The 19,846-nt window shown below is 40.1% G+C and overlaps 1 protein-coding gene across 3 annotated transcripts in view; it reads right to left on the bottom strand.

Moving 5' to 3' along the window:
* Positions 1-749: 749 nt before the first annotated feature.
* LOC124776514 overlaps positions 750-19,846 on the bottom strand; it is a 37,317-nt gene continuing 18,220 nt past the window's right edge. The window contains exons 2-4 of one of the 3 annotated variants that reach the window (XM_047251538.1): positions 17,117-17,355; positions 7,741-8,623; positions 750-1,992 (exon numbers count right to left, since the gene is read on the bottom strand). In XM_047251538.1, the coding sequence (XP_047107494.1) occupies positions 1,597-1,992; positions 7,741-8,604 (1,260 nt within the window). In that variant the 5' untranslated portion in view covers positions 8,605-8,623; positions 17,117-17,355 and the 3' untranslated portion in view covers positions 750-1,596. The remainder of the gene's footprint in view (positions 1,993-7,740; positions 8,624-17,116; positions 17,356-19,846) is intronic. The other 2 variants (XM_047251539.1, XM_047251537.1) reach the window with 2 other exon arrangements.

Genomic DNA, 19,846 nt, shown 5'->3' with positions numbered 1-19,846 from the left:
TGTAGCTTAAGGGAGAACCACACAGACACGATAATAAGTAGTCAAAAGCAATCAAACTGTTTCCCAAAACGCAAGAAGTCAGTTGCATAACTGTTGCTAAATATAATCCACAAACAGCAAGAATCTTCAACACATTCTCTTTCGAAGTACAAATAATTACATCTACTCAAATATTCGAGCATTAGAAAGTCGAATGAAGTGCAAGAATCGACGAATCGTTAGACTCTATGAAAATTTTTAAGTGTCAAGTATAGAATCCGTGATAATGAAAACAGGCAACATCAGAAATAAAAGTTTCTCAAGCATGAAATGTGTGTTAATGTTCTCTTGTTTTCAGCGGAATAAGCTGCAGATACAAACACATTCGAAAGTATTTTTTCATGAATAAACGGCAGCTCCTGTCACTGAATCAGTGGGATTCGGTTATTTTACGTGTATTCCACGATAATTCATGTCACTTGATACATTGCGAACGCATGGAACGCAAAAATCTGACAACTATTTCGTTCATTACGTAGTAAATAATTTAAAACAAACACTGCCCATAAGATACATGTGACTGCTTTCTCACCACTTGGAGCGCTAGTCTCGCTCCAGCTGTAAAGCGGTAGCAACTTCCGCACTAAAGAGCGTCGTGACTGTATGTATTAGATTGTGGTACAACTACTGCTGTTATTGGGTCTTCCTGTAAATATGATCAGGACGGATGTAAATGACAATTTAATAATTTCTAGTTTACTTCTATATATATAGATACAATTTTTTTCTGTTGTATGAAGAATGGCAATGATAGTAGCTAAAGAACACAGAGATACGTTGTCATTTATTTAATACACGTTTTAATAACAACGATCAAATACTTCTTATACTAATATTGTTTAATAATGTTGCCTAAAAACTTTTTAAAATAATATTAGTAGCATGAAGAGATATATATAGTTTTCCACAATGGACTTTTAAAAAATATGTTAACATTCTTTGATATAGCTGTTTCAGTAGAAATATTTTTACTGTTGACATTCTTTGATATAGCTTTTACAATAATAACTTTTTTTGGTTGGTGAATGATGCAACCAGTCACAATAACTTTTAAATGTTTTATTTTAGTGCCATAACCGGTTTCGGGCTACCATGTCCATCTAATATTTTTAGTTAACCAGTTGTTTTAACTGACAGCATGTCGTCTGCTCACATATTGCACAAAAATATTTCAGTATTTGATGCCACTTCATAAGTCGTTTCAGTAATGAAAATGCGCTAAAATGCTTGCGTTTATTTATATATCAAGCAAAATAGTGGTGTTTGCTTACGTAAATTCCAGCACATGGCGATTTGTTTTGTTGTAGTCCTCGTTGTTTTCCAGGTCGATGTACATGTTGTTGAATTCCGCACAGCACGCTTATTGTAAATAAAGTATAGCAGTAGTCTCATTATTTAAATACAAAACCTCGAGAAGCAAATACTGATTAATCATGTAATAGCATAGGTATGCTGCTGCAAGGCTAATAGTTTCAGGGAGATGAAAGGATGTCTAAAGTTACCATTTAAAAGTTGTTAAATAATGTCAACTGTAATAGGGGTACGTGCTACAAATGTTCATAAAATTCCTTTACTTTCAAAAAATGGTGTCAGGTATTTCATGTAGGATAACGAATAAGGATTTCTGAAGATCTTTCCGAAAGCTTCTTCGGCGTGTCCTGGGTCAGTGAACAATTTCGTAAACTCTACACCGTACTTTTCAGTCGCCAGAGCAAAGCTGCTCATGATGCTGAAGAGAAATCCTACAACTAGACAGCGGTCCATTTCCCGCTTTAGCTCCTCTAGAGTGAAGACCTCAGCTTCCTCCTGCATGCCCAGGCGCCGTAGAATGCCCACCAGCGTGTTGTGGTACTCGCCCAAAAGGTCATCCATGTGGTGGCGATGGACCTCCTCACTAGCGCTTGCGTACAAGAAGTACTGCAGGTCCGAGGCTGGGCTGGTCACGTATGATACCTGCAAACATCGCCATAACACTAGTTTAGAGTAAAGATGTCATACTATTCATCACAAACTCACACTATTGGATGTACTAGCTATTCGCAGACAATTCTATTATGATAAATGACGAAATAGGGAAGAAATCTTCTAGTAAGTTGAGTCCATTTACAGTTACAGTAGAGAGCAGGAAACCTCTTGTTTTAGTTATTTAGTTTGTTAGCCGTTTATATGAATCAAAAATGATTAGGACAACTAATCTTTGTGAGATGGAACGAGTCATTTTATACTCTTATTACTAATTCGTACATAAGTATGGCTACATACTGACCATTTACAAACTGTTTTTTCTTTAATACAGATGTGAATTAGTAATTTCTAACACACCACCTTTCACGTTTTAAATGAACAGAAATTCTTCTGTGGGATACAAAATGTCAAAGGCAAACTTTTTCAGTTTGTTTTCAGATTGAACTTCGCTTATTCGCAGACGGTTTATATCGTGGGTAAGGGAACAAAAATTTTGATGATAGAATTGTGCACCACTTTTTGTGAAAAGACAATCTAAATGTGGAATAATGAATGTCATTTTCTCTTCCAATATTGTAATTATATGCACCATTGTTCTTATTGTACTTTAATGGGTTGCTTACGAGAAATGTAATGAGGGAGTAGAAATACAGTGATGCACTAGTCAAAATACCTAACCCCAGGTATCTGCAATATAATCGTGGGTGAGTATCACATGCTATTCTTACAGCACTTTCGTGACCAATGAAAACTTTCTTTCTAAAAGTAAAGCTATCCCATAACATTATTCCACATGACAGGATTGAATGGGAATATGCAGAGTATGTCAACGATTTGTCTTCCCCCATGGTTTCCAGTGATTCTAATTGCCAATGTGTAAGAACTGAGTTCTTTTAGGAGTTCTAAATTTTTGTTCCACTTCAGTTCTCATCAACATTGCTACATAAAAACTTCGAAGTTTACAGCACACTTATTATTTCCTCGACATCTGTTTTATTTATCAACTGGTACAGTACCTCTAAAAGTGAATATGTTGCCTTCTGGAAATTGATAGTGAGACCATTTGCATTTCAATAATGTTTTCAAAAACAGTATTTATCATTTCTTCTGTTGCTCTATTTATTATCAGAATGAACAAAATGCTAGTGTCTTCAGCATGAAGAATGAGTAATTGAATATTAGATGGATGGTCATTATATATATATATATATATATATATATATATATATATATATATATATATATATATATATAATGTTCGATGAATGATATTAATCAAACGAAAGACAAACATAATACCTCAATTCGTCTTCAAGGTGATGTCCACTGGCCACAATTCTCCTTACGACAATGTTTATGTAGTTGCTGCAAACTGTCACAGAAAGCTTCTTTTGAAATTATTGAGCAATGTCAATCAAAATATGATGCGGACAGCTTTACAAAATTGTTCAAATGTGTGTGAAATCTTATGGGACTTAACTGCTAAGGGCAGCAGTCCCTAAGCTTGCACACTACTTAACCTAAATTATCCTAAGGACAAACACACACACCCATGCCCGAGGGAGGACTCGAACCTTCCCTGGGACCACGCGAACAGTCAATGACTGCAGTGCCTAAGACCGCTCGGCTAATCCCGCGCGGCGACAGCTTTACACAGCGACTGTTTTCAGTCAGCCAAAGCTTTGTGAATGATGGCGTCCACACTGTCTTTGCCAGTTCCTGGGTTATCCGATTCTGTGCCAATATATATAATTTGAGAAACAACAGTAGACCTAGCACTGAGCTTCATGAATTCGTGAATCCACATAAGTGATTTCTCTCCACCAGAAGAATCTTCCACGGCTTTTTTCGCCGCTCAGGATTAGCCGAGCGGTCTCAGGCGCTGCAGTCGTGGACTGTGCGGCTGATCCCGGCGGAGGTTCGAGTCCTCCCTCGGGCATGTGTGTGTGTGTTTGTCCTTAGAATAATTTAAGTTAAGTAGTGTGTAAGTTTAGGGACTGATGACCTTAGCAGTTAAGTCCCATAAGATTTCACACACATTTGAACATTTTCTCTTTTTGAACGGCTTTATTCGTTGAGTTATTGAGGACAATTTTCGGCATTCTTTTGTTTAATAAGGCATTATCCATTGGTTGACTATACCATTAATTTATCTAGAAGTATAAAGTTACTCAAACAGCCAGACGCATTAGATAGATCACATAAAAGGGCAGTCAGTGTCATTTTGTTGTTTTATGCTTGTAAAATTTGGTGATGAATGTATAAATAGCATTCTTGGTCAAAAAAACCTTATGAAATGCAAACTGTGATGTACAAAGGATGCTATTGCTGCTGCGGTAAGATACTATTTTCGAGTACATTACTTTCTCAAATACTGTGGGAAATTATGTCAATAGTGAAACTGGTAGGTAGCTATTGACATGTTTCCTATCACCTATCTTATAGAGATGTGGTGATGCGTGAACATTGTGTTCTGTTAAAAATCATTGAAAACTAGATCGAGAGGCGAGAGATATTCGTGTAAGTCTGCAGAAAAAATGGTTCAAATGGCTCTGAGCACTATGGGACTTAACAACTGAGGTCATCAGTCCCCTAGAACTTAGAACTACTTAAACCTAACTAACCTAAGGACATCACACACATCCACGCCCGAGGCAGGATTCGAACCTGCGACCGTAGCGGTCGCGCGGTTACAGACTGAAGCGCCTAGAACCGCTAGGCCACACCGGCCGGCTGTGCAGAACAGAGGTAGTGAGGAGAAAGTGTGTTTGCTACTGGTCCAACCCTTCGGGAACGGAACTGAAATAGAAGGTGATGCACAACGAGTGAGGCAGCTCTCGGAACTTATTGTTGATCATCGACGAACATAACAGCAGACAAAATCGGCAAAGTGTGGTTAAGGCTGGCACAGAATCGAATAACCGAGAAATTAGTAAGGACGCCATCATTCACAAAGTTTCGGATAACTGTTTTCCATTCGAAATAGATCACTGATGAAATCCGCAATGCACACTTGTCCGCATCACATTTTGATTGACATTGATCACTAGCTGAAAAAAAAACTTTCCCCGACTTTTTCCAGCCACTGTATAAATGTTGCCAAAAAGTGAATTGTGGCCAGTAGACATTGCTTTCAAGGCGAATAAAGGTATTCTATTTGTGTTTCATTTGACTAATATCATTCACTAAACTTTTAACTCATTCTTGGCGGTATTCTCAGTGGTATATCTTCAATTCATTACGAGTAAGTGCCTTGTTGAAACTTCCTGGCAGATTAAAACTGTGCGCCCGAGCGAGACTCGAACTCGGGACCTTTGCCTTTCGCGGGCAAGTGCTCTACCATCTGAGATACCGAAGCACGACTCAGGCCAGGAAGTTTCATATCACCGCACACTCCGCTGCAGAGTGAAAATCTCATTCTGGAAGTGCCTTATTAATGTGGCGAGGTGTCAGTAGCAGTCCAGTTTTAAGGCCAACAATGCAGCGTGCAGTGTGGCTGCAGACGTCGATGCAGAGGTGTAGAACGTTTAGACTTTAGAGTTATACTGTGTGCTTTTCCCGAGAGTCCCATCGCAATGTTTCTTACTACTCCTGCACTTTATTACGAACAATATTTGCGTATTCTATGCACCTGAACTCGATGCAGTGATGATGTGGTATGATGGTTTGGGGGCTTAACAGTCAGATCTAAAATCTAAAACTCTGATAAAAAAGATAAATTAAGTGGCATGATCTAAAACATCATGACAAGAATATGTGGCTGGACGGAGTTTGGTCTAATACAGCATGGGACACCCAATATGACCAGCTAAAAATTCAAGTCTAAAACATTAGACTGAAGGCTAGACACTATACAAAATTTTTAAAACAGATGGCAGGTGTCCACTTAAATTTGCTTTACAACACTTAAAAGTTGCCGTACAATGATCTGTACGCCACAGCCTTCACAGAATGAGGAACTCTGTCGCCGGAGTGTGCAGTCCTACATTAACGATAATGACGTATGCAGAGGTTGGTCAGAGTGACTTCATCCTATTGGAGTGACTGGTATGTGGTAAGTCATAGAAGAATCGTTTGCTTCACTGACCACTGCTTCTTATCCCTTACTGCTAGCAACCAATCCAGCGATAATCGCACATTCGACAGCGAGATGAAAGTCTGCCTTTGTTTCCCTGTAGATCTTGGGTTTTTGGTCAGCTTGATCATTTCCACAGATTCCTCATGCTTTAGTATTAAGCGGAATGATACGTACTCCCATCGGTCTTGAAAAGCATTAGTTTGTCCTGCAATGTTTGAGTCATTTTCTTTGTAGGCAACATTTACTGCAGTAATGTGGGACACTAAAGGAAGAAGAACAGATAAGAATTGTTTTCTGTCGATGATGTCTCATCTACTCCACTGCCTCGAACATTGACACTAAGTACACTGTACTGATATAAAAAGCGAATCCTGAAGATATGATCCGAGAAAATGGCAGAACAGCTAAAGGCTAAAGGAATCCCCTTGATTCGAACCGTAAGTCTATGACATCTGAAACTTAAAACAATGGCTTAATGAACGTTCTTGAAAATAGCTTCAGAAAATGAGTAAGTCAATAAACTCTTGGTCCACCTCTTGCCCAGTGTCAACACAGTTCATGGTTTCATGCCATCGTACTAAGGACGTCCGCTGCAATACGAAAAGAGATGCCCAGCCACTACGACAGGCGATGGATATGAAGGTGTTTTCCGTGATTCATCTGTATCTACACATACTGCAAACCATTGTGAAGTGCGTGGCACAGAGTACTTACCCTGGTATAAAATATGGCAGAATATGTTTCAAGGATGAAGAACTTTTGGAATGTACTCCCTGAATTATTATGATTTGGTCAACATGAAACAAAACACGTTACAAACTGATGTGTCATAAACTAGACAGTCCGTGAGCTAAAAATCAAACGAATAATTATTTGCAGCAGAACACAATTGTATTTTTGGTAATACGATAGTATGCATGGTGAGGCAGCTAGGACATACCATTCCGAATACGTTCAGAACGAGTAAATACATTGATATGCAGGTTTCGCTAAGTTGAAGCTGGCAGTTTAGCGAATTTTCTGCCGACCGTAAGTAAATTTAGCTGCCTTAGGCACACTGACATTCTTTTCATTACACACGTTTTCTGTGGCTTTGGAAAAGCCTCAGTAGAGGATGTTGGAAACATAGTGCATGGAACTTGATATTAACAAGATATCAGCGCGGCAAACTACTGCCTCGTCTTCAAGAGAAGGGGTTCCACAAACGTATGTCCCATTATCCAGATTTAAGCAAACGCGTATCCCATGCACGGTTCGTGTGTTCATTTTTGTGGCTTTCAAATCAAGTTTTCATAATGTTGACTGTGAGCACTGGTAAATGGCATAAAGCGATTCTAGGGAGTCTTTACTGCACACTGTACTTCATCTTGACTTGGCTCATGCCCCTGTTTCATGAGTTTCCAGATCCTTGGGAGACATAGCTGTTGTCTGTTGCCTTGTAATCCTCTTAATTAGTTTATTCCACAGATAAAAGTGCAGAACTATTAACGCTGGAGGGCGGTGCAGGCCATTTTCTGTTTGACGACCGACCACTCCAACTATCGGTCTAAATAATCTACATTATTGTAGACATGGCAGATCAACTCACATAATTACTGGTAAAATAATTAAGCTCCATGTGGACAGAACGTATTACAAAAATTGTGAGGCATTCTTACCTGAAAGTCAACAATTCTGACATCTGAAAGTTCACCGTCCACATACTTAAACAGAAAGTTGTTCTTCCAGCAGTCACCATGGCCCAGCACAGGTAACCTGGTCTCCACCTTCATTCGTTCAAGTACTTCGAAGATACTGTTAGCAGATCGGTCTATAAATCCCCGGCATTTTTCAGAATATTTTTCATACCCTGGACACTTATTCAGTTCATCTGCCAGTGCGGACATGATCTTAGACCCTATTGCTCTGAAATAGTCCTGAGTACGCTTGTCTGTGAACATAGTCTCATTGAACACGCTCTTGTAATGGGGCTGTTTGTCGAGTAGAAAGGCCGAGGCGGCATGCAATCTGGCGTACGCTCGCAGGACCGCCTTGCAGTGTTGGTAGTTCAGAAGACTTTGCCCCTCAGCCATCCTGAAGCCACCCTCTGACAGGTCCTCCAGCACAAGGAAGAGTGCCGGCTGCTCACCCCCGTCGTAGCATCGAGCTGTCAGCGGCCGGAAGTCCTCACCCTCCAACGATGCCAGCATTTTCTGGATCTGTGGCATCACCTCACGCAGCATCTGTGTCTCTGTTCTGAACACCTGGTAATTTTTCTTGAAGTCCTTCATAGGCCCAAAGTCAAGAGCAGTTTTCACTAGCAGTGATTCCTTTTTAGCCTCTTGTTCATTATCTTTGCCCTTCAGAATAGCAGTCACTCTGAACAACAAACTTGTAATGCCAGCTCCTGGTGGACAAGCGTATTGTACTTTAATTGAATCTACAGAAGCTTGATTTCCAACTTTATTTATCAGTACAGATTCTATGAACTCCTGATTGATCCAGGATGGAGGCGGTGGTCGAGTTTCGTTGAACGATTCCATGCTGTTGTGTACTCTTCACCTGAAAACGTAAAAAAATATTCCATCGTAGTAATCAACTTGCTGAGTGTTAGCTTTATTACATTTAATATCAGGTTATTTATAAACAGGATGAGGCACATAACATTTTCCCTTGAATATTTGTTAATGAGGTATCAAAACTTGTTTTGTCATTAACACATGATGTCCAAAGTTAACTGGATCCAAAAGCCATTCCTCTCATTTGAGATAGGAGGTTTGGTACTTTAAAATTGTAAACTGAAATTACTATCCTCCAATGGAATGCATCATGAGTGAGCTCTAACAGAGTAAATTTGCTCTATGCAGTTTACATCACTCATGCATTGATTTCGGCTAGACACAGTTGAAGCCTAACTTTCTAGTTCACTTGTCCGAATATAACAATCTCAGAAGTAGAGGACAGGATTGGCAGATTGGCAACGCCGTGAAGTTTTATCACACAAATAACTGACCACACTGCGTATGTGGGGATGTGTAACCATTTGTCTGAATGGGAGGACATTATTTTCCTTATGTAAACAAACCATCCAGTTCCCGTTTCTTAATTTAACGGCCCTTCGGTAAACAAACTGTCCACTTCACCACATATTGTGTTTATTTAAGCAATAATTAATTGCCAATAACTATCATGATAATTACTATAATTTATGAGCAATATGGCGGCCTACTCCGTGAATTAGCCTTTTACACTGATGAGCCAGGACATTATGACCACCTGTTTAATAGCTTGTTTCCCCGTCTTCGGAACGAAATACATCACTGATTTTGCTTATCAGGGACCGAACAGTTTGTAGGTAGTTTTGTGGAGGTATGTGCATTAGATATCTACGCATAAGTCATGTAATTCGAGTAAATAACAGGCAGCTCATATGGGTACGTGGTGATGGCGCCCGATAGTGCTCCATGGGGGTTCCGTAGTATTTACATCAGGCGAATTTGATCGCCTAAACATCAACGTGAGTTCACTATAACGCTCCTCAAACCACTGAACCATGGTTCTGGCTGAAAGGCCTGGACAAGTATTCAGCTGAAATATGACATTGCCATCAGGAAGACATCAAGCATGAATGGATGCAGGTGGTTTGCAGCTGTCAGCGTGTCTTCTATTAGCGCCACAGGTCCCACGCAGACGCAGGATAGCGTCTCTCATAGCACAATACTGCCCCCACCAGCCTGTGCCCGTGGCACGCTGCATGTTTCGAGCCGCTGTTCACCTCGTTGACGGCGTTTGTGGAGACGACCATCGACCTAGTATAGCAAAAATATAATTAACCCAGAGAGCCGACACGTTTCTGTTGATCAAAGGTCGATACCTGACGGTCCCATGTCCACTGCGATCGTAAATGACGATATCGTTGGGTCAACGTTTGAACACGTAGGAGTGGTCTGCTGCTGAGCTTCATGTTCAACAATGTATGATGAAAGGCGTGCACCAAAACACTTGTGTTTGCGTGAGGACTGTATTCTTTCGGCAGAGATGACACAGATCACCAACTTTACAAAGCAGACGAGATTCCGAACCCCATGTTCTGTAACGAGTCACACCTAGTGGTGGGTTTTACTGTCCTACCTCTTTCCATAGATGGTCACGACAGTAGCATGCTAACGTTCGACTAGCAACGTCAAATTGTAGAAGAAAGAGTGTATTTTTTTAGTGCACTGAAGTGTTAAGCTCCGTATTTACAGATGTATTCTTTTTTATAGAGGAAAACAGAAACGGGTATGGGGGTGTATTATCGTACGGGAAACTGAAGATGCTTCAAGGTGGTGCGGTTGCTTGTACGAAGTACAGGCTAAGAGCGCCTCTCTTTGGGTGCTGGGATGACGCTAAGGAGTGGTGCGGATGGACTCAGTAGGAGACAACCGATAGCAGCACGGTGGTGGTGGTGTGGGAGATAAGTCGTTATTTTTTGAGTCATCAATTACTGTCATTAAAATGAGAGTTATCACTTTATGCTAAATGCATTTGAACACCTGGGTAGACATAAAGCCAAGTCTCAGACATGGCCGCTATATTTCCCAAAAATTGTGTTAGATATCATGACAGTTATTGTCCATTAATTATGTCCTAAATAAACAAAACATGCAGGGAAATGGCCAGTTTGTTCGCATGAGGACCATTAAATTAGGCTGGCGCTTCTGGCTGGCATGTTTCCATAAGAGAACAATGAGAGAAAATGCCCTTCCCCATTCAGGTAGAACGGGAATACACCCCTAAATAACTCTCTCTTGGCCTTTTGATTTACAAAAAACTTGCCACATATAATTTGTATAGTACCACCATACGTCAAAAGGCATAGCCATTGCATAGCTGGGAGTCAGTTAATAATGGATACACACTAATTTTTCTTATTGCATGCACATACACCGACAGAACTACGGCGACACAGCATAAAAAGTACAAAGAATGTTTGTACAAGCTACTTTTTTTTTAAATTTCTGTGGTGATGATAAGCCTTATGTAAGTACACACGAATTTCTTTGCCTACATCTGGTAGTGGTAACACACCATACATGCTCCACACAGCTTCACAACACATATCAATGTTTTTAGTGACTACATCCTTGGAAATGTTGTCATTAGTCAGCTCTGAAAGAGCATACCAAATATTTCCCCAAAAAAACTGTAAAGACAATCTCGCCAACTAACATGGTCATTGACTGCCCACAGCATTGCTGGACTGGCGCGCACCAAGTTTCCGAATGTCACTTCCTATCCTTATCACTGGTAATTTTAATAATTTGCGGGTAGTCACTGACACATGCTGAGTGACTACCCAGTAACACAGGGGGTGCAGTTTAATCATCCGACAGAGAAGAGCCACCACTCATATGACGAAAGCATAACATTCTTGGCACTAACCTGAGGATTTTGAAACACTATTAGAGCAATAAATTCGTGTCCTGGTGGCATGCGCAAAATAATACATTAGCTACCGCTCAAATTTAGACGGTACATAACAGTGAATGAAAACACCTTAACGTTTGCATTAAGCCACTGTAGCCACACATATTGTGATGAAGATCTAGGTGGTGGTGGTCACTCACGATAGTACAAGAATATTTCCTTTATATTGTCTGGTGATATTCCACCGGAGGACCAATCCTGATGCTATGTCGTGGACTAAGAGCTGGACAAAACACGCGACGGGAACCTAAAGTCCATCAAATCAGGTAAGGGCAGTGGAAAACGAATGGCTTCCATAAATCAGGCTGTTCAACTGCATTATCAGTTGGAGCCCACTGCAGTACAGGAGAGAGAAAAATGTTACTGTAAATAGCAAATAATAACAACAACAATGAAAAAGAGAAGGAGGAATTAACGAAACAATTATTTTCTTTCTACTCTTCTCATTGGTGGTGGATGATCTTTGTTGCTTCATGGTGATGGCAGTGTTGCTCGAACAAGGTATAGATTAAGAACGCCTGTCTTGGGATGTTGGAGTGATGCTAAGGAGTGGTGGGAGTAGTGATGACGTTGGTGGTGGTGGCGGCGGGGTGGAACGACCATTAGGAGCACAGTTGGGCAGTGGGAGCCGGAAGAAGTCATTTTTTGAGTCATAAATTACCATAATTAAAATGACAGTTATCACTTTACACTAAAAGCTTTGAACACTTAGTAGACAACTGATAACCCAAAACATCATGACCACTGCACACCGTGACTTTGAGTGCCGCCTGTTGTCGTTGCGGGCGCGTGAAGCGGTAACAAAAGAAGTATGTAAGTGGAGCAAACACCCTATCGAAGGTATGGGCTGCAAATGGGGGAATCCATCGAGATAAGCGACTTTGATAAAAGGTAGGTTATTATCATGCAGAGCCTGTGAACGAGTATTTCGAAACCAGTGAAGATTGTAGACTGGTTTGGAATTGGTTTATTACGCATTGGCAGCTACATGATAGACTATGGCATATATTTTCTTTCACGTTTATGGTGAGCCTTAGAATAGCAATTTTTTTTCCACTAGCACATTTTAATCCTATGTACTTAACCGTTACAGAGACACCTTGTGCTTGTAAATGTTTCCTTTTTTGGCATCGTATTACCATAATCTTGTTCAGGAGTAACAGATCTACATACTTCAGCAGCTTAGTACAGTCAGCTTGGTACGTATATAAGTAAACGGTAAGCGTTCATGTAATGGTCATGTGGCTGACACCTTGGCAGCCCATGTATCGTCGTTTTGCACCTGATGAATTTTCAAAGTTTGTACTAATCCATTTTTTTAAAAGTCTTTCCGTATTGAGAATAGGTAACGCTCTGCCTTTGTCAGCAAAAAGTATGATTATGACATTCTGTACGTATTTCTAGTATTAGATTATCATTACTTTTAAGTACTTTGCTGCTTTGCTGGACGTGATTTCTTTTCCTCTATGGTGATTTGTGGTTGGATACCTAAATTCTTTTTCCCGGTGATTACATTTTTCCGCCATGTGATGATAGCCAACTTGCCAAGTATGACATATTCATTATTTTGGCCAAATTCTTCATGTTGGCCGTCCGGAATGGCCGACCGGTTCTAGGCGCTGCATTCTGGAACCACACGACCGCTGCGGTCGCAGGTTCGAATCCTGCCTCGGGCATGGATGTGTGTGCTGTCCTTAGGTTAGTTAGGTCTACGTAGTTCTAAGTTCTAGGGGACTGATGACCTAAGAAGTTAAGTCCCATAGTGCTCAGAGCCATTTTTTTCTTCATGTTGCTATGTTCACTGACGCACGATGAATGACTTTAAATTGTCTCTTTCCACAGGTCCAATAGTGCTAGTGCACTATACAAACTTTCCTTCTCCTCACGTCCTATTTGTTCCCATAATTAGCGGAACTTCTGTTTTTCCCTTTTGTGTTTATTCTGCAGAGATAGTTAGCCAAGACCTTAGTATAAATATTTTTATGATAACATAGAGACGTTCTTGCAATCATATGGAAAGTGTCTTGTCATAAAGCAACTATGTTTGCACACTTCTCTGAATGTATACCACAATTTTTTCTTTTCACAGAACTGTGTTACTCACATTACCGAATGTGGCATACTTTGCTCTTGATATATATATATATATTCATATGCCACCACTATAACTTTGTATGCAATTCTTGTCACACAGTAACTAAGTTTGCATATCACTCTGATATGTGGACTTTGTAAATACTTTTGAAAAACTGATTATTTGCTAAGTTTTAAGGCACTTCGCCAGTGTTAAGATGCACCGTATTCTGTTTGCTTTGTTTTTTTGCGCTTTAGGTTAATATGTTTCTCATTTTGTTTTTCGATGTAACATGTATGCTAGTTCACCATTGTATTTCATTGCATGGACATACCCTCTTGTTTTATATGTATCATTTGTACTTCATTGGCACTCTACACACGTACTGAAATATTTTCATTGGGAGCAGTTGTTAGCTCTCATATTTTATTTGATCAGAGACTGTAGAGTCTTATACCCTGGCTTGTGATTAGCTTGTACAGCACTTAGGATTTTACGTACTGTAGATGCCTCGTAGAGACATGTTTGTAATGAGTGGTTATGTTGTTGTTAGCGTGGATGGACTATTTTTTAGCATATTCTGAGCTTGCTGCCTCCTCATTACTGCCAAAACCAAATTTTTCTGATGTCGGTGCCCGTGGAACTGCAGGATTGTCTTGCACTGGTCAGTTACACCAAATATTTGTGACAGTGACGGTGGGTCTGCAAGACTGTCTCACTGTGCTTTTCAAATAATATTTATATTATCATTGTCTGTGGGACTGCAAGATTTTCCTTCAATGTGTCGTCTAGTTTCCCTACACACTTATGGTTGGCAGTTAAATTGCAAGTTTTACTCTCTGAGGGCACTTTTTGTGGCGCACCCTAGGGTGGTGATAAATATTTGTTTTTGTACTTAGGACACTAATATGTGCAGTCATATATGTATTCTATCGGCTGTCTGTAATAACAGTCTACACATTTAATGCAGTTTGCACTACTGTGTGTGTACCCTAATATTTAGCAAATACTATACTTGTAACAATATACAGGGTGATTCAAAAAGAATACCACAACTTTAAAAATGTGTATTTAATGAAAGAAACATATATAACCTTCTGTTATACATCATTACAAAGAGTATTAAAAAGTTTTTTTTCACTCAAAAACAAGTTCAGAGATGTTCAATATGGCCCCCTCCAGACACACGAGCAATATCAACCCGATACTCCAACTCGTTCCACACTCTCTGTAGCATATCAGGCGTAACAGTTTGGATAGCTGCTGTTATTTCTCGTTTAAAATCATCAATGGTGGCTGGGAGAGATGGCCGAAACACCATATCCTTAACATACCCCCATAAGAAAAAATCGCAGGGGGTAAGATCAGGGCTTCTTGGAGGCCAGTGATGAAGTGCTCTGTCACGGGCTGCCTCGGGTAGTTTGGTTTTCAGCCTAGTCAACAGCGCCTCAAGCGAACAAATGTACAACTAAATGAAACTTTATAGCTCCCTTAATTCGCCGACAGATAGTGCTTAGCTCTGCCTTTTGTCGTTGCAGAGTTTAAAATTCCTAAAGTTGTGCTATTCTTTTTGAATCACCCTGTATTTATGTACAGCAATGACTTGTATCTATTTTCAGTTACGCAACTATTTATGTCCAGCAATAATTTTTATTTATTTTCTGTCATGTATAGTTTTATTAATACATGTCATGTTTCAAATGTAAAATCTCAATTTATCTGTTTGTTCAGTCGACATTATCATCTCAAGATTGTAACGGAAACTGATTTGTGAAGGAGGAGGTCTAATGGAATGTCAGAGTTAAATATTATAATGATGTTACTTCTTTTTCACTATTGCTGCGTCATCGGACAAAGTTGGTTATTGTCCTGAGAGTTACTAGATTTGGGAGATCGGAAAGTGTATTGTTTGGATGTTAAGACGTTCATTAAATTTAAAGTCAGCCTTAAGCACTTTTTCACAGTATACAAAAAAACTTAGTGTTGCCATTTATGCGGGTATTTCATTTTTTTTACCAACCTTTCTCTTACTTTTTTTAATGGATCATGGAACCAAGTGTTCGAAAAATTAGATTTGTAACTAACAGAGCCCTCATTACATCTCTCAAGTGCCTCTGTGTAGATACAGTAATTAACAGCTTTAGCATGGTGGCGAGGAAGACAGAGCAGTACTGCAACGCGTTATCATGATTTGCGCAGAATAGAGGTAAGGGCAAAATACTTTTTTTTTTTACATTTACTCAATCAGGGCCAACTTATGTCATTCCGAGACAGTTTTTGTGATCAGTTTTGCATAACCAATTATTGTAGGTTTCATGTCAAAGTTCATTACTCAGGCAGTTTGCTAATTTTTACAGTATGGAAGACTTCCCTTTTCATTACGATAATTAATTACTAATACAGTGCAGCTTTGCCTTCACACTACGACAGTACAAGTTTCATTACGACAGTTCATTCATTATTACAGCTCAGAGCTTAGAATCAGAAACAGTACTTAAGGCAAATTTTTAATTATTCTGAGGATAACTTTCACTCATATTTTTTATTATTTTAAAGATAACTTTCACCCCCACCTAAATAAGTAAAACTAAGCACAGTTTTCATTTTTGACGACGTTGCAGAGGAGAACTAGGCTGAAATACATAAATACTCCTCATAATAGTAATTTGAATTAGGACAGATGTTCCCACTTTGCGCTGCAGGATTTCCTTTGTAGTATTAGTATCATCACTTGCCATTAGGTGCCGGCGGTACTGGTATGGAGACGCAGTGTTGAAACACAGGCACTAGTGTGCAATACAGTTGCAGACACACAGCGTTGTCCGCGCCTAGATGAGAAGGACTCTACTCGTAAAGCTGTTTTATCAAAACAAAAGCAGTAGTTTTGCTGCTATTCGCAAATATCGAGGCATTAAAGGAGTACACTGATGCGACAAAATTCATGGGATAGCGATATGTACACACATAGTTGACGGTAGCATCGCGTCACAAGGTACAAAAGGGCAGTACGATGGCGGTGCTGCCATTTGTACGTGGGCAATTCTTGTGAAACGCTCTTCGACGTATTAAGTACTTACAACGGAAATTACCAGACTTTGAACGCGTTGGAGCTAGCCGCTTGGGAAATTCCATTTTGGAAATCATTAAAGAACTCAATATTCCCAGAGCCACAATGTCAAGAGTGTGCCGAAAGTACCAATTTTATGTAGTTACATGTATTCAAAATGGGTAAGTGGTCAGCTATCAGTAACCATCATGGTTTGGCGAAAAATTAAATGTCTCTCTGAATGGCCACTTTACTGCCTTTTCACCCCCCCCCCCCCCACCCAATTCCTAATTATAAAGTGTCAGTATTGGCTCTTGTGAAAAAAAGTTTGGCAACCACTGTACTGAAAGGTACTAGCGAATAATTTGGCCACCCAGATCGCCTGATATGAATCCCATCGAAGACTTAAAAAGCATAATTGAGTGGTGAGTTCGTGCACAAAATTCTGCACTGGCAACACTTTTACCATTGTAGATATCTGTAGAGGCAGCATGGCTCAGTCTTCCTGCAAGGGACTTCCAACGACATCTGACTCCACGCCACGTCGAGTTTCTGCACTGCGAGAGGCAAAAGGAGGTCCGGCACGATATTAGGAGATACCCCACGACACTGGTCATCTCAGTGTCTGGAGAGGTCCTCTTCCCGCGCTGGGGTTGAAGAACATGGTCCAGAACTTCGAATTAACTGGTGATTTGGAAACTGCTACTAGAACAGATTGACGGCCAAATGCGCCATAAATTGTTGAAGTAGTTACAGTTACCATGGTTCAGAGTGCAGGGCGCAATGCGTGATCTGAGCTGTAGTGTACAAGTTGGGTCAAGATAGGAGGCTATTTCATAGTCCATTGTTGTTTCGGGTAGCAGCAGAGCAACAACTAGTGGGTTTCATGCTGTCATGGATACAGACGGTCGTCTTGTCACTGCACAACGTTTGTAACCTGGAACTTAAATAAGGTACGCAATTAACAAATGTCAACCTCTCAAGTGGAAATTATAATGTGTTTCTGTCAATAGTTTATTAGTTATTTCTCTTCCGCATTTTCTTAGAAATGTTTCCTCGAAGTTTTGCCCGACAATGAGTCGTTTGTCATGGGGCCGCTCTCAAGTAGCATGTGGCGTCGCAACTAGTGCGCGATCGCCCATTTGTCTATTAAAAGCTTTACTTCAGAATGTATGTGGTCAGCAATGTAAGCCGGTAGAGTATTATACGGTCAGTAACGGACGAGTTGTGTCCTGCAGACTGACATCACGACCATCTGTTGCAGCCGCGCGTGTGAAAGCAGTGGAGTAGCGCTGGCAGGCCACTTACATTATACGAAACTAAAAATGTTAATAACTAATAAAGGAATGACCTGAGGAACGTCATATTTGATGTACATCCTTCTGTTGTGAAAACAAACAATATGTCAAAATCTGAGATCAAAAATAGTTGTATTTTGGAAGCTAGTAAAATTCCAAAAAAAAAGTAATTTTCCGACAGTCAAGAATTTAAGTAAATACAGTGATGTAATAGTTCACCTTCAGTGACTATGTACAATGATCTGATAACACTTTCAGTGTCCATACATAAATTTGGAAAGTTTTTAGTTTCAGAAGACCTCTGTGACTTTTCTATGATAATAATTTCAAGAATTCTAAGTAAATATGTGTATTGTGTGCTAGGGTGCGTGTGAATGACAATGCGTGCGTGAGAGTATGTGGGACGTTCGGCATTATTAAAAATCATTCATGTAATTCTCTCCAGGATCTGGCAAGTGTTCCAACTCTATAACGTGGGAACGAATCCACTAGTGGTTCCCCTACTAGTGAATGTCGGATGTCCAAGTATGTATGCTTATGTATAAGACAGCCAGAACATTCGCGACTACATAATAAATTTCCAGATGTAGAGTAAAGCTTATAGTTCATTTTGTTTTGTTTATTTAATTAGAGAGTTTTGTGTTACATAATTTGATGACGTCAATGAGCCTAGAGAAGTGGTTGGTGCTTGCTAGATTTTGGCGCGAGCCGCGTCCTAGAAGTGAGTCCTCATTGGTCGTAAGTGCTGACAGCCAATGAGAAGCGAGACGGTTGGCTGCCTAGCGAGGAGATATAGTTTTGTGCAGCGGGAGAGTGAGAAGAGAGTCGCGAGCTAGCTTTGATTGGAGGCGGTTATGCTGGATGTGACTTTTCGCACTATGTGCAAGATGAAGTCTTGGGATGACTTCCGCGTTATGGTCCAGTGTTAATGCTATCTGGTTGTGACCAGAAACTGTTTATGAAAACTTAAGAGTGTTGTGATAATTCGTTCCGATGAAAATCGCGGGTGAACTTTGAATTATATAGCTTGGAGGTATTCAGTATATTCTTACTGAGTATTTTATGGCGAGCATAAACTTTTACTAAAGACAAAAAAATGGCTCTGAGCACTATGCGACTTAACTTCTGAGGTCATCAGTCGCCTAGAACTTAGAACTAATTAAACCTAACTAACCTAAGGACATCACACACATCCATGCCCGAGGCAGGATTCGAACCTGCGACCGTAGCGGTCACGCGGTTCCAGACTGAAGCGCCTTTAACCGCACAGCCACACCGACCGGCTACTAAAGACAGCCACTGAATATCGTGTGCAGAAGTAATTGGCCGATCATTGACTGTGTTACAAGTAATTGATTTCGGAATTGAGGAAGGTAAAAGTTCTGGCTGTTTAAGGTACGGTGATAACTGTGAGCAGAAACTTTAGTAATTTTCGTAAATGTGAGCTGATGATCATGCTTAACGGCAATAAAAATCTATTGAAGGTTTAAATTTGAACTTCATGTTTAAAGTACGAGTGACATCCCCTTTCCGAATCATTTATTTAAAGTACATAGAAAATTTTCAGCAAATTTTACTTATAGCGGCCTCCGGCGTGTAGCTATGAGGTTACAGTTTCCCCAACACTGCTTTTCTGTGATCTCGTAAGTAGCTGCAGTCAGAAGTTTTACGTGCGAAGATCTACCGCTGTAAAGAGGTAGGTGAACAAAAATTATAAAAGAAATTGCTTTGCAGCAGCAACGTATAATCCGTCGCAATTGGTGCATCGCACCCACGCACGTAAAAAATCCGTCGCAAGCGAAAGTTCAACTATAACCGCCTGTAACAAAGAAGGCTGGGACTTACTGGCACTTTGTTTCGTTGTTTGCCTTCTTGAATGACTTCTTTTGTTTTTAGTT

This window comes from Schistocerca piceifrons, chromosome 2, assembly GCF_021461385.2.
Source record: "Schistocerca piceifrons isolate TAMUIC-IGC-003096 chromosome 2, iqSchPice1.1, whole genome shotgun sequence".
Taxonomy (NCBI): Eukaryota; Metazoa; Arthropoda; class Insecta; order Orthoptera; family Acrididae; genus Schistocerca; species Schistocerca piceifrons.
Note: the sequence above shows the minus strand (reverse complement) of the source record. Positions and strands in the feature narration are given on the sequence as shown.